The sequence below is a fragment of the Amblyraja radiata genome, chromosome 15 (assembly GCF_010909765.2).
Source record: "Amblyraja radiata isolate CabotCenter1 chromosome 15, sAmbRad1.1.pri, whole genome shotgun sequence".
NCBI lineage: Eukaryota > Metazoa > Chordata > Chondrichthyes > Rajiformes > Rajidae > Amblyraja > Amblyraja radiata.
Window position 1 is genome coordinate 8,600,033 of NC_045970.1, and position 12,920 is coordinate 8,612,952.

Here is a 12,920-nt window from a genome sequence, read left to right on the forward strand (position 1 = left end):
ATAATTCCAAATTTGATTTTCAGATCATTTGGATTGAAGAATAATTGAAAGAAGTATATCTGCATAGGCTGTCATGGTTAATAATCAGAATTCCTTCTAGTATTGCTCAGTTAATGAGAAGGTGCACTGTTTTACAACAGTGCAATATTTGATCAAGGGTTGCTGAACTCACTTTCAGGATTTGAAATGTCGTGCTTTGCTTCAGAGCTAGTTCATGTTAGAGAAAGGAACATTGAGGAAATGTTAACATTTACTAGTTGGGCTGGATTTTGGGTTTGTGGGAAGCAAAGGGTTTCTGTTTTATTTTTGTCACTCAATTATCCTAATGTTCTACATAATTTGTTGCTTAGAAATAAAGGAGGAAAATTGAACGTGTCCGATGATATGATTTGTGAACTGTAGGGAATGGCACCATGGACTCTGGTTTAGCAACACCAGGGTGGATGTCTTGGCATTTGGATGCCCGTGATTTGGGTCCAAACGCTGCAAGATGGGGGGATTGCTGAACCTTTGGGGCACTGTATTGAGTAATTATCCAATGAGAAGGAACCTTTTCCATCTCCGTTATGGGAGGAATTCCTCAGGAGGACCAGCAGCATGTAAATGGAATTTTCAAAATTCAAAATGGATTTCAAAATTCCTAGAAAGTGGCTAAGTTATACAGCAGATCAGTGCTGAGAGGCGACTGGCAACACTAGTGTCATTGTTGCATGTGGTGGAATGGCAAGGGGAATAGAGGTCATATGAGACCTCCCCTGAGATGACTGTGTTTTTCTAATTCAATTCTTACAGAAAGAGGTGGCGCAGCGGTAGAGCTGCTGCCTCACAGCACCAGAGACCTGGGTTTGATCCCGACCTCGGGTGCTTTCTGTGTGGAGATTGTGACCACGTGGGTTTCCTCCAGATGCTCTGGTTTCCTCCCACATTACAAAGACGTGCAGGTTTGTAGGTTAATTGGCCTCTGTCAATTGTCCATAGTGTATGGGATAACATAAAACTAGAGTACAGGTGATTGATGGCCAGCGTGTAAGAAAGATCTGCAGATGCTGGTTTAAGTCAAAGGTAGACACAAAATGCTGGAGTAACTCAGCGGGCGTGGTAGCATCTCTGGAGAGAGCGAATGGGTGACGATTCGGGTCGAGACCCTGAAGATGGATCTCAATCCGAAACGTCGCCCATTCCTTCTATCCAGAGATGCTGCCTCACCCGCTGAGTTACTCCAGCATTCTGATTGATGGCCAGTGTGGACTCAGTGGGTCGAAGGGCCTGTTTTCATGCTGTATCTCTAAACTAAGGAAGAGGATCCATGAGCAAAGAAAACCTGCAATTAATGTTTCCCTTAGCAACAGGTGAATGAACAGTTGTTAATTGAACAATAATTCCAAGACTTAAAACACCAGCTGCTCTTATTATATTTTCTTGTTTGTCACTGTCTCTTTCTGCCTTAATTTTCCATTAGATTCTATTTTCAATTGGAGTAAAAAATTATTTTGCAGCTTTTTTGTGTAACAGCAGCTTGGAAAGTAATCTCGGACAAGGAGTTGCTGGCAACAACAATTGCCCATGTTTGCTGCAGCTCTGGCAAGAAGAATGAATGTGACCTTTTCTGGATCTGCCAATGTTGACCTGCGCTCCAGGACCATCCTGTCCTGGGTGTTGAGTCCATGTGCAATGGATGACCCAGCAGAATATAAGGGCAGGTCAGGACAACGTCTTCTCCATGAAATGGCTGAAGAACACCTGGCACCCAATTAATCCATATTCCTTGTCACAGCTGTCAAGGACTTTATTTTGAATCCACCCAATGCCAGAAGCGTTTAAAACAAAAGGGATAAAATGAACTAATTATGTGTCACCTAATTTTTTTTTTAAAGCACAGCCTGTTATAGATGTTCAACTAAACTCATTTAACAAAATGTGTATGATTTACTAATATTTAACCCAGCTTTTAATGGAGTGGACGTTTTGATTCTGTGCTGATCTCATTGGAGACGGGTTCAATGGACAGCTTCCCCAGCATGGCTAGTGGGGAATTAAAATAAGTTCATGCTATGTTGCTAGATCTCATGAGGAATGTAGATTGGGAGCTCTTGTCAGGAAATCCCCGATTTAGAACAGCCAGGAAGCTGCATTTTCTCAGGGATTATGAATATCCCTAGCATTAATGGGCATATATTCTTCCATTTCATTAATGAATTCCCAGCATCTCCCTGCAAGTTCCAGTCCTTGTTTTCACATAATATGGAAAAACTAGTAATTGCATGCTGAGTAAAGATGCCGTTTAACAATACACTGGATAAACAATAACTGTTTGGCTTAGAAACACAAAATCTATCGGGTTGAATAACGTCCATGTCCCTTTTTGAATAAACATTCGAAATATGTTCCGTAACCTGTTTCCACCATGTTCGCAGTAGTAAATCTTGGTATCGGACGTGAAGTTAATTGCTTTATCGGATTATTTTTGAAGGGTGATCCTTTTTATAGTTTATTCTTTATCTGTACACTGTGGATGGCTTGATTGTAATTGTGAATTGTCTTTTCTTGGACTGGATAGCGCACATCCCAAAAGCTTTTCACTTTACCTCGATACATGTAAAATTAATAAACTGTTATAAACTAATAAAGAGTTCTCTTAATTTATATGCCGTTCCAATGTACATGCCATACCAAAGGATAGCAGCAAGCATGGTTAATGGTTTCTGGCAGCTACATGTTTGAGATTACCATCTGCAGTGTTGTTTCACATAAAAGCAGCAACATTATTTTTAAATATAAATGTGAAACGATCCAGTAGAAAAGATAATGCCGATCTCTAATATAATTGAAAGGTACAGTGGATTATTAGGCATCTTAGTTACATTGAGAAATGCAACTGATGAAAGGGAGGTGTATCTTTTTGTAAAAAGGTTTCATCAATTTTGAATGGATTGCATGTGGATTAAAATTTTAACCTATTTAAATCTTGACTGCAACTGTAAATTTGGAGAGTATCGAATTGTCAAAGATGCCGGCCATCAGTGTGCCTGCTAGACACAAAATGCTTGAGTAACTCAGCGGGACAGGCAGCATCTCTGGAGAGAAGGAATGGGTGATGTGATCCTGACCCTGTGATACGGTTTCAATAAATGGTATGCCCTCTCCAACGTTTCTAATTGAAAACGTGATTACCACATTCGGATTTAATTGATCTTTTGTTCTTTTGCATCTGTGATTGTTCATGTGCAGTTTGAATGCCACATTTGCTAACATAAAGGTGATCACGGCATTTGAAACAAATGTATTAATTGTAAAAAGATTTTGACATCAATGCCTATGCCAAGATACTACAAGAGTCATACAGTGTGGAAACAGAACTTGCCCACACCGGCCAACATGACCCAGCTACACTAGTCTCACCTGCCCACGTTTGGTCCATATCCCTCCAAACCTGATCTCTCCATGTACCTGTCTAATTGTCTCTTAAATGTTGGGATAGTCATTGCCTCAACTACCTCCTCTGGCAGCTTGTTCCATACAATACAATGGGTGACGTTTCGGGTCGAGACCCTTCTTCAGACTGAAGAAGAGTCTCGACCCGAAACATCATCCATTCCTTCTCTCCAACGATGCTGCCGGTCCCGCTGAGTTACCCATGCATTTTGTGTCTATCTTCAAATGACGTCACGCGCTCCAGACGGCTGTGCGGATGCATGATGACGCGAGCGACCTTCGCTCGTCAGTCACTACCGGCCTGTCCTGTAAATGACGGCCAAGTGTGACAGGCCCTTAACTCTTCAAACAGCAGTCGATCCCAGATTCAGTATAAACACTAACAAATAGGGATATGTGGGAATAAACCGCTGACCTTAGTCTTCATGGGATTCCCCAGCACTCTTGGATCCTGCTTGCTGTTGGATCCAGAAAACATTCGTTTGAATGGAAAATGTGGTGAATTAGGAAGCTAGTTCTTCTTGCATACTTAATTTTAATTTAATATTTTAAAATGTTTGTCAGTTAACTTCATCTTTTCTATTTCCAAAGATGCAGAGCCTTTGTATTTAATTAGATTTAAATTAGCTTTTAAATGTCCCTGAATGTCTGATGTGAAGGACCAGTGTGATTGCTTCTCCATTTCCAGGCAAAGGAAGGATGAGGTGGTGATGAGGGCTGCCAGCAAGATCAGGCCATGTTAATTTGCATGTCACATAATGACCTAGAGGAAGTTTATTTGGTTATTTTATTTCCACTGCAACATATTTGTGGCATAGATTTGTGACCATGAGAGATTCTTAAAGAAATAAATGTGTACAAATGAAGAAATTGTAAGTAAGGAATCTAACTGTGTCCTCGCTGCAGCTGTTAGTTTCCTTGGCCTTCTCAGTGGATAGAGAAGGATGAATTCCTCGTCATATCTTTAATTTGTTTCTGTGATGGGATTAGAAGAATGAGGGGGGACCTCATTGAAACATACAGAGTGACAGACTTGGATGGAGTGGATGTGGAGATGATGTTTCCACTGGTGGGAGAGTCTAGGACTAGAGGTCATCGCCTCCGAATTAAAGGACGTTCTTTTAGGAAGGAGATGAGGAGAAATGTCTTTAGTCAGAGGGTGATGAATCTGTGGAATTCTCTGCCACAGAAGGCTGTGGAGGCCAAGTCAGTGGATATTTTTAAGGCAGAGGTAGATAGATTCTTGATTAGTACAGGTGTCAGAGGTTCTGGGGAGAAGGCAGGAGAATGAGGTTAGGTGGAAGAGGATCAGCCATGATTGAATGGTGGAGTAGACTTGATGGGCCGAATGGCCTAATCCTGCTCCTATCCCTAAATACCTTATGAGTGCATTTATATAAACTTACCTTTAAAATAGAATTGCACTCGTATCGCAATTCAACATTTTGATTATATGGGAACACAAACTAACATTCATGGCAATAATTTGGAAATAATCAGAGAAAGATGTTTGCAAATTGTTTGAATAATATATTAAAGCCAGTTGCTACTTCATTACATGTGCCCACGTTTTAAGACTATATTTCTTATGCAAAATATCTTTAGCCAAGCAAATTCAGAACTAAGTCCAAGTTGGACTGAATTAGTTAATGTAGAAATTAATTCAAGCATGAAGCTATTAAATCCATATTTTCCCCAAAATTAGCCATTTAAGTTAAATTGATTGGATGAGATTTTAAGTTCTGAATACTAAAATCCACCACATCCATTTGAGAAGATAGCCCAATTGCAGTAAAGTGGGACAAACCACAGTATAACCATTAGCAAGGCAATTTTCTTGAAATATTCTAGCATTTATCTTTCCAAGCAATTTGTTTTGAGAGAGTTTTATGCAATATGCTGTTTTATAATGAACAGTATTATGTTTTAGATCTTTGAGTCATTGATTTCCCCAATCAATCCCAGTGTTTAATGTCTGTGTAACTTACAAATGTCCATTGATTTAGAAGAGTGGATGGTCCTTTCCTGCAGACCTGATTATAAATGGAAAATAATTAAATTAATATATCCAACATATGAGTATGACAATAAATGATGATAAGTATAAAAATAATACTCTCGGGCTGTTTCCTGGTGGAAATATCTTAATGCTAGAAAACAGGAAAATTGCAAGAGTGTGCTCTTTCACTTCCATGATAACATCTAAAATTAATGTCCATTTTGGCCCAGTCCTTTCCATATATTGTGCATAGTGAATTATAAAGCCTATGGGGAAATTAGGATTAATTCATACAATGATATCTAACTTGATTTGCTGAGCTCATTCCTTCAAATCTGCTCAACTGCAGCAACTGATTTGGAAGCATTGGAATAATGCTAGTTGATAAATGACTTCTGAATTGTGATAATTATTGAGCTCGTGCTTGGCTAACCCTTAGAGGTAAATAAAGCAATTTTGTCATTGGGAAGTTATCCAACATTAAAATCCTAAAACAACCATTGTCCATTGAAGTTTTTGCAGCTTTTCAGAAATAACTCGTAGGTTTCTATGGTTTTCATAATTCAGTGATGTATTGAAAAGTATTTGATACCAAGTGCCTCCAATACCCTCTCTTTTCAATTACAGGACCGGAATCGGCCCTATGATGCATTTAACTTGCACTCTTTGGAGAATTCCTTAATGGATATTATGAGGAGTGACCATGAACCTATGAAAGGTAAACACTATCCCCCCAGTGGCCCACCAATGACTATTGCCGACATAATGTGGAGGAATCACTTTGCAGGTTAGCAATTTTCTTATTTTTGATGTGGACAGTATTATGTTTTATTAATGCTTTGGTTTTTACATGCTATATGTGAGTTTTTGATCAATTGTCCAAATGATTTGCAGTTGTTTCAGGTTCCACATCTTTCTTGCTTATGAATGTAAAATTACTTTGCAACTAGATTTTGAGACATTAAAAAACATCTCTTTCATAACTGCTATTTTAAATTAATCCATAAATTGAATTGAATATTTTATTGTCACATGTGACAAATTGCAGTGATATTCTTTGCTTGCATACCCAAGATATCCAAATAGTCACCCATAAAGGGCACTTACAAAGTTACAAATCCCCCCCCCCCCACTCGCACCAGGTTCCCCTTTGTTCTCCCACCCTCACAGCGGTCCCCCTACTCTGGGTCCACCTTTGTTCCTTCCCTCGGCAATAGCATCCTCACATCCGCGTGTCCGCTCCATGCACTCATTCTTTGATTTATCTTTGAGTAGACCAATGAGTGAGTAGGATCCCAAATGGTACTCAGTTTTCAGTTGAAAATTCTTTTTCAATATTTCTTGGATTATTTTAATCGCATTTCTGGAATAAGATCATTTTATCTCCAAATATTTCCGGCTTGCATTTTGCCATTTATCTTTTTTACAATCCTATTAGTTATAGGTAAGCCTTGGTTGTTGATTGCAGGAATAATTTTCCATTATTTCACGTCATTACACTATAAAATATCTGAGTTCATGAAAGCCAATGATTAAATGCAAGCACTTATTTTCCAAGTGGTTTCTTGCCAAGTTTTGATGATGTGGACCACCATTTTTGTACAGTTATTGTGGCAGGTAAAAACAATTATTTTTGCAGAAGAACTCACACCATAATTGATATTTAAGGAAACTTCTTGTCTGAAGGATTTATAACTACATAAAATAAAATATATATATTATAGATGACGAGCCTTAGAATTTTCATTGAATTTTCACTTGAGACATGCTGTTTGCATTTAGTTCACAGGAAATGATAATTAATTTAACTTGGTAAAGCGTACACTAATAGTTGTTAAAACTTGGTTAACAAACAAATAACTCTCCTGTCTAATCTACTGATGAAATTGATTACTTGCTCAAGCTGCAATTTGTTGCCATATCAAACTAAAAATGATAGTGTCAGAGTACTAGCATAAATATTGCTAACACAGTTAAATGGCATTTTAAGCAGTGCCAAAGGTAAAATCATATTAAAGATATGACAGTGAAGTGTCATCAGATATTGAAAGTATAAAGCTGGAATAGTTCAATTCTTCAAGATTTACTAGATTTATTTAAGTATGCTATCATAAACCTAGTCCCAATAACGTTTACTTTTGAAAGTTTGTTTGCAGTTTAAACACTGCAGTTTATTGTGTGAATTACTGAATGGAGTAGTATAAAAGCATTGCTGTTTTTGGGAGCTGTCATTAATTCCATTGTACTATTAAAGATATGTGTCAATTTTAGTGGATTAAAAGCAACCACCAACTTTTAGTCTCTGAAACTGGATTCGTAAATGTACAGTAGCTACTTATGACAGGATTAGGAATTTTGATTAATTTCAATGAGAGAATGTGAATCCATATGTTAGAGGTTTGCCTTTGAAACCATATAATTACTTGTGCAGCAAGAAATATTTAGAGGGATATTGTCACTGAATTAACATAGGAATGCGGGTAATGTGTTTTTTCTGCAAGAAAGCATTTTGCAACAATAAAAAGGAATTGAAGGTATATAAAAATACAGCTGGAAGTTCAATCCATTCTTTCGTCATTTCTAGCATAGACGTAAAATCTATATAAAGAATCAGGGTCTTTGACCTAACCAGTCCTTGCTAACATTTGTGCTCCCCTTGAATCATCTCATCTTTCCTCCTTTTCTGTGTGACAGTGTAGCTCTCCAAAGCTAGCTTTCTGTCTCTCTCTCTCTCTCTCTCTCTCTCTCTCTCTCTCTCTCTCTCTCTCTCTCTCTCTCATGTTTGTCAAATCTCTCCTATACTGGTCACTTCAGAAAGCCTCTGTTAGTTCCACCATTGTTCTGGGTCATCATTGGAAATCCAGTGTTGGTTCAGTTGTTGGTTTTCATTGATCTGTTAAAGATTCACCCCCCCCCCCCCCCCCCCCACCGGAATACCCTTCCCTTCTGGTGGCCACCTATCATGCAAAGTGCTCATTTCAAATATGTAGTCTTATTGTCGTATCATAGGCTCACCGTATGGACACGGTGTGACATTCTCTCATTCTGACCAAGTTTGGAGCATCAACATTATGGATTGGCCTGTGGTGTATTCACCCTTCATCCCCAACGTTACATGGCTTGATCAAACCCTTTGTGCTGTAGAACTTTCTTCCTCTATGACGTTTGCTAAAATATTGCCTGGGGTCAAAAGAAAATAATTTGAATTACTCATCAGTTTTGCTGACTTGAGGAAACTCAAAGGCATTTTCACTGTTACTGACGGTAAAGTTAAGTACTATTGAAGGACACTCATTGTTGAGAAGTATGAAACACAATTTGCATACTGCAGGGTCCCACAAATAGAATTATTATAATGTGCTGTTAAGTATTGGCTGAGGGATTATTATTAACCAGGTGGTGAGTTTCTAAATAGTATCATGAAATGTTCTATCTCACTTGAGAGGATCCGAGTAAACTAAACTAAACCAACACTAAACATGGAACTTTCATCCATGTGGCATCCAATCAACATTACTCTGAGACGTCAGCCTGGATGATGTGCTCAAGTCTACCGAGTAAGTCCTAAACTGGCAATCTTCTGATTTGGAAGATGCTCCAAAGCTTTGGCCATTTTTGGTCCTCTTCTACAGTATGCCTATTTTCTTCATAACATAATTGATAGTCAGAGGGTGAGCTTTGAGTTTATTCTTTCCGTCAAAAAGAAGAAACTTAATTTTTTCATTAAATTAGCACTTGGCTAGACCATAACTCAAGACCAGTCATACAATGATAATGCTGTGGTAATTATATAGTTCTCCCGATTACAATGAATGTGTAAAGTCCTTTCCATGTTACAGTTGTCAAATCGTACATGATCTTTAAAATATCCACTTCTGTAACTTAAACGGAAATCTTCATGGATTTATGTACTTCTGCAAATGCAAGGAAGCAGATCAGGAAAATTGTTATTTTACACAGTTCAAAACATAGTGCTGGAGGAACTCAGCAGGCCAGGCAGTATCTGTGGAGACAGATGAAGTTTTTGGTCAGGACCCATCTTCATGGTCTGAAGAAATTTTCCAACCCGAAACATCGATCGACCATTTCCTTCCATTGATGTTGCCTGACCTGCTGAGATCCTCTAGGGGTTTGTTTTTTGCTCGAAATTCCAGCATCTACAGTTTCTTGTATCTCTATTTTATATGGTTTGCTGTTTTGAATTTAGGTTCACTGCTGATATAGGTGAGAGCTAGATCAATAAAAATGAGCCATGTCGAGTTTTATACCAAAAGAAAGAGCATGAAAGAGGCATTGGGTTAACATTCCAGAAAGTGGAGTAGAGATTGCAAATAAAATGGCATAATGTATCATTTTAATGGACTCTCCCTTTGAAGATACTTGAATTGAACATAAACCAGCATAACTTGGGCATCTTGGATGTCATTTTGTTCTAACATGATGTTGAGATGAAGGAGACTTTTGCAAAGGTATTAAAGCAGTCTGCCATTTTGTCTGCTGAGTTCGGGTGTAACATTATAGTTTGGGTGCAAACTGTAATGCTTTAGACAAAATTGGAAATGCAAGCGGTTCTGTGTATGATGAAACCAATGCAAGTTGACCAAGTAGTTCCCATTCCCATATTTCAAATACTCACTGCATACAAAATAGAGGGTGGATGCTTTAGCTAATGACAGTTGTTGTCTATAATTTTGGTATGCAGATTTGTTTTGTTTGCCCTAAATAGAATATCTGCATCCCAAAACCATCGACAAGTTGGCGTAGATTTTAGGTTGGCATTCTGTCAGAATTTTTGTATGTTATTCTTGTATTGCCTGAACTAGTTTTTAATTTGGTACACTTGACAGAGCAATTCTATTTCCTATCAAGGTTGTTCAAGTCACTTTGTATTAGCTGATTGAAAGTGGCTGTATTCAAGAGAGTGCATACAGTGCGCAAACATTAAACAAAGATGTGAAAATGAAAATCATCAAAGCCTTAAATGGAAAATTTTAAACCTGAATATTTTGAAAGGGTGGAGTCCCGTATCATTGTTTTTGGCCTCTATTCCTCTATATATTTTTTAAATTATGCAATTGAATAAATGCCATTGAATAAATTGTATCTTTATATCTGAATTCCAAATTTTTTGGGGGGTGATTGGCAAATAATACCATTATTGATAAAACCCTTAAATTGGGAGATTACATGGGACAGTTTATTTGCAAACCAACATGAATAAAGTCAGGAAATCATTTATTTATATCAGTTTCTTATATTAATAACATAAAGTGTTTCTGTAGTTCAAATAAATGTCAAGTATCTTGTTGGCATAAATACACTGTAAAATTGGCCTTTGTTCCCTATTGTGTAACATCAGTTGATCATTAATTTCAAATTATACATTTGCACAACATATTATTGTGCTGCTGTGGACTAAAAGGGGTAATCTTTAATGTACTGTGATTGGAATAGCATTGGCTGCAATTATGGCAACGTATACAGGCGACCACATGGCACACCTGCCACATTCTTTTGCCCACTATAATTCGAAGTATCGTATGAAGCCCCTCCATTTCCTTGGATATTATCCAAGATGAATTATGGACAGAAGCTGAAATGCACAGCAAAAAGTTCAAATCTTGTTTGTTGGAAGGATTTTTGTGTTTGGAAAGACATCCAAAATATTCGCACAGATTTTTAGTTCTAGTTGTATCTCTGATAGAATACTGCAAAGAAATGGCCTGGAAATGTAAAATAAATCCTGCAGATGTTGCAAATCTGAAATAAAACCAGCAAATGATGGTGAACCTCTGGGTTGGTTGGCATCTGTAGAAACAGAAACAGGGTTATTAACGTTTCATCCTTCATCAGAAATGAGGGGGGAAAAAAAGTTTGGTTTTCACTCTTCCCGGATGTGATCATGGTTCATTGATCTGAAATGTTGATACCAAGTCGAGTCAATTTTATTTCTATAGCACATTTAAAAACAACTCTCGTTGACGAAAGTGCTTTACATCAGTGCAGGTACTAACATGCTACATACAATGGTACATAGATCTAACAATACATACATAAATACATACAGCGCTCCCTCAGAGGACCTCAAGAAAGGCTTGAGAGTAGAAATAAGTTTTAAGTCTAGACCGTGGGATGGTCAGTAACCCCAAGTCGGCAGATCTGAGGGAACTGGTGGTGTGGTGGGAAAGCAGATTTTTGATGTAGGTGGGGGCGAGCCTGTTAAGGGCTTTGTAAACAAAAAGGAGCTTGAAATTGATTCTGAACCGCACTGGGAGCCAGTGGAGAGAGGCCAGGATCAGGGTGATGTGGTCCCTTTTTCGGGTGCCCGTCAGGAGTCTCGCTGCGGCGTTTTGGACCAGTTGCAGGCGGGACAGGGAAGATTGGCTGATGCCAGTGTAAAGGGAGTTGCAGTAATCAAGACGGGAGGAGATAAATGAGTGGATAAATGAGTGGAGAAACATGGTTTCTCTTTCCACAGATGCTCCCTGACCTGTTGAGCATTCCATCTTTACTATTTTTATTAAATGGATGATTCTGGATTGCTTTTGATAGCCACAGTTTAAAAAAGAATTGTGAATGCCAATTTATAACTTTGAAAGTATAGCCAATAACCCTTTGTTTATGAGCATTTCATACAAAATAACAATAACTAATTTTACCATTTCACTCATGGTACACATTTTTACACCACACTCCAAATGATTTACCAGAATAAATCAACCCAAACCAATTAGGAGCAGACGAGGGCATTCGATCCAATTTGTGATCCCAGCTACAAAGACAGATGTGTACAGCAATTCGTTCTTCCCCCACACAATTAAAGCATGGAATAATCTCCACCCTACTATAGTTACACAACCAAATGCAACTAAATTTAAAATAGCTCTTTCTTCCCAATAACCCTTTCTGGCTTAAGTCCTCCCTCCACCACCTCCAGTTTAAATTCCATTTGGAATATTTTGGAGGACCAAGAAACCAAGAACCAAGAACAGGCTGTCTATTAAATACAATACATTTTGTCTACCTCCTTCAGTGCTCAAGCACACTTTGTCCTGACTAGTTTGCACATGGGCAGTGGAGCTATCAAATGCTGGCCACATTTACTGAAAGAAGATATATCAATACAGTTCTTAATATTCTCTCATTCCTGTTGCAGAACAAGGAACATGTTTAGTTTAGTAATCTAAAGTTTAATTATAAATGATACTTGCTGTCCCAGAGTGTACCTAGAACATTGTCTGATATCTGCATTAGTGCAGACCAAAGTTCAGATGTTACTCTCTGTATTACCAGAATAGAAATCATCCATTTATTGTGAACTTAAACCAATTATCTACTATTTTCTTTCTACAAAAAAAAACATGGACATGGTTGTCTTGATCAATTTAAGCATTTGCAGGCATATTAATTTGCATCCACTGCTGAACAAGTGCATCTGCCCTGCAAACCTAATGCGTGTGCGCGTGTGCGTGTGTGTGGTCTCATCCCT

The 12,920-nt window shown here is 38.2% G+C and overlaps 1 protein-coding gene across 4 annotated transcripts in view; it reads left to right on the forward strand.

The window, feature by feature from the left end:
• Positions 1 to 12,920, forward strand: part of cpeb3 (cytoplasmic polyadenylation element binding protein 3) — a 90,952-nt gene that overhangs the window by 17,517 nt on the left and 60,515 nt on the right. For all 4 annotated transcript variants that reach the window (XM_033033611.1, XM_033033610.1, XM_033033613.1 and 1 more), the window contains exon 3: positions 6,059 to 6,218. In XM_033033611.1, coding sequence (XP_032889502.1) covers positions 6,059 to 6,218 — 160 coding nt within the window. The remainder of the gene's footprint in view (positions 1 to 6,058; positions 6,219 to 12,920) is intronic.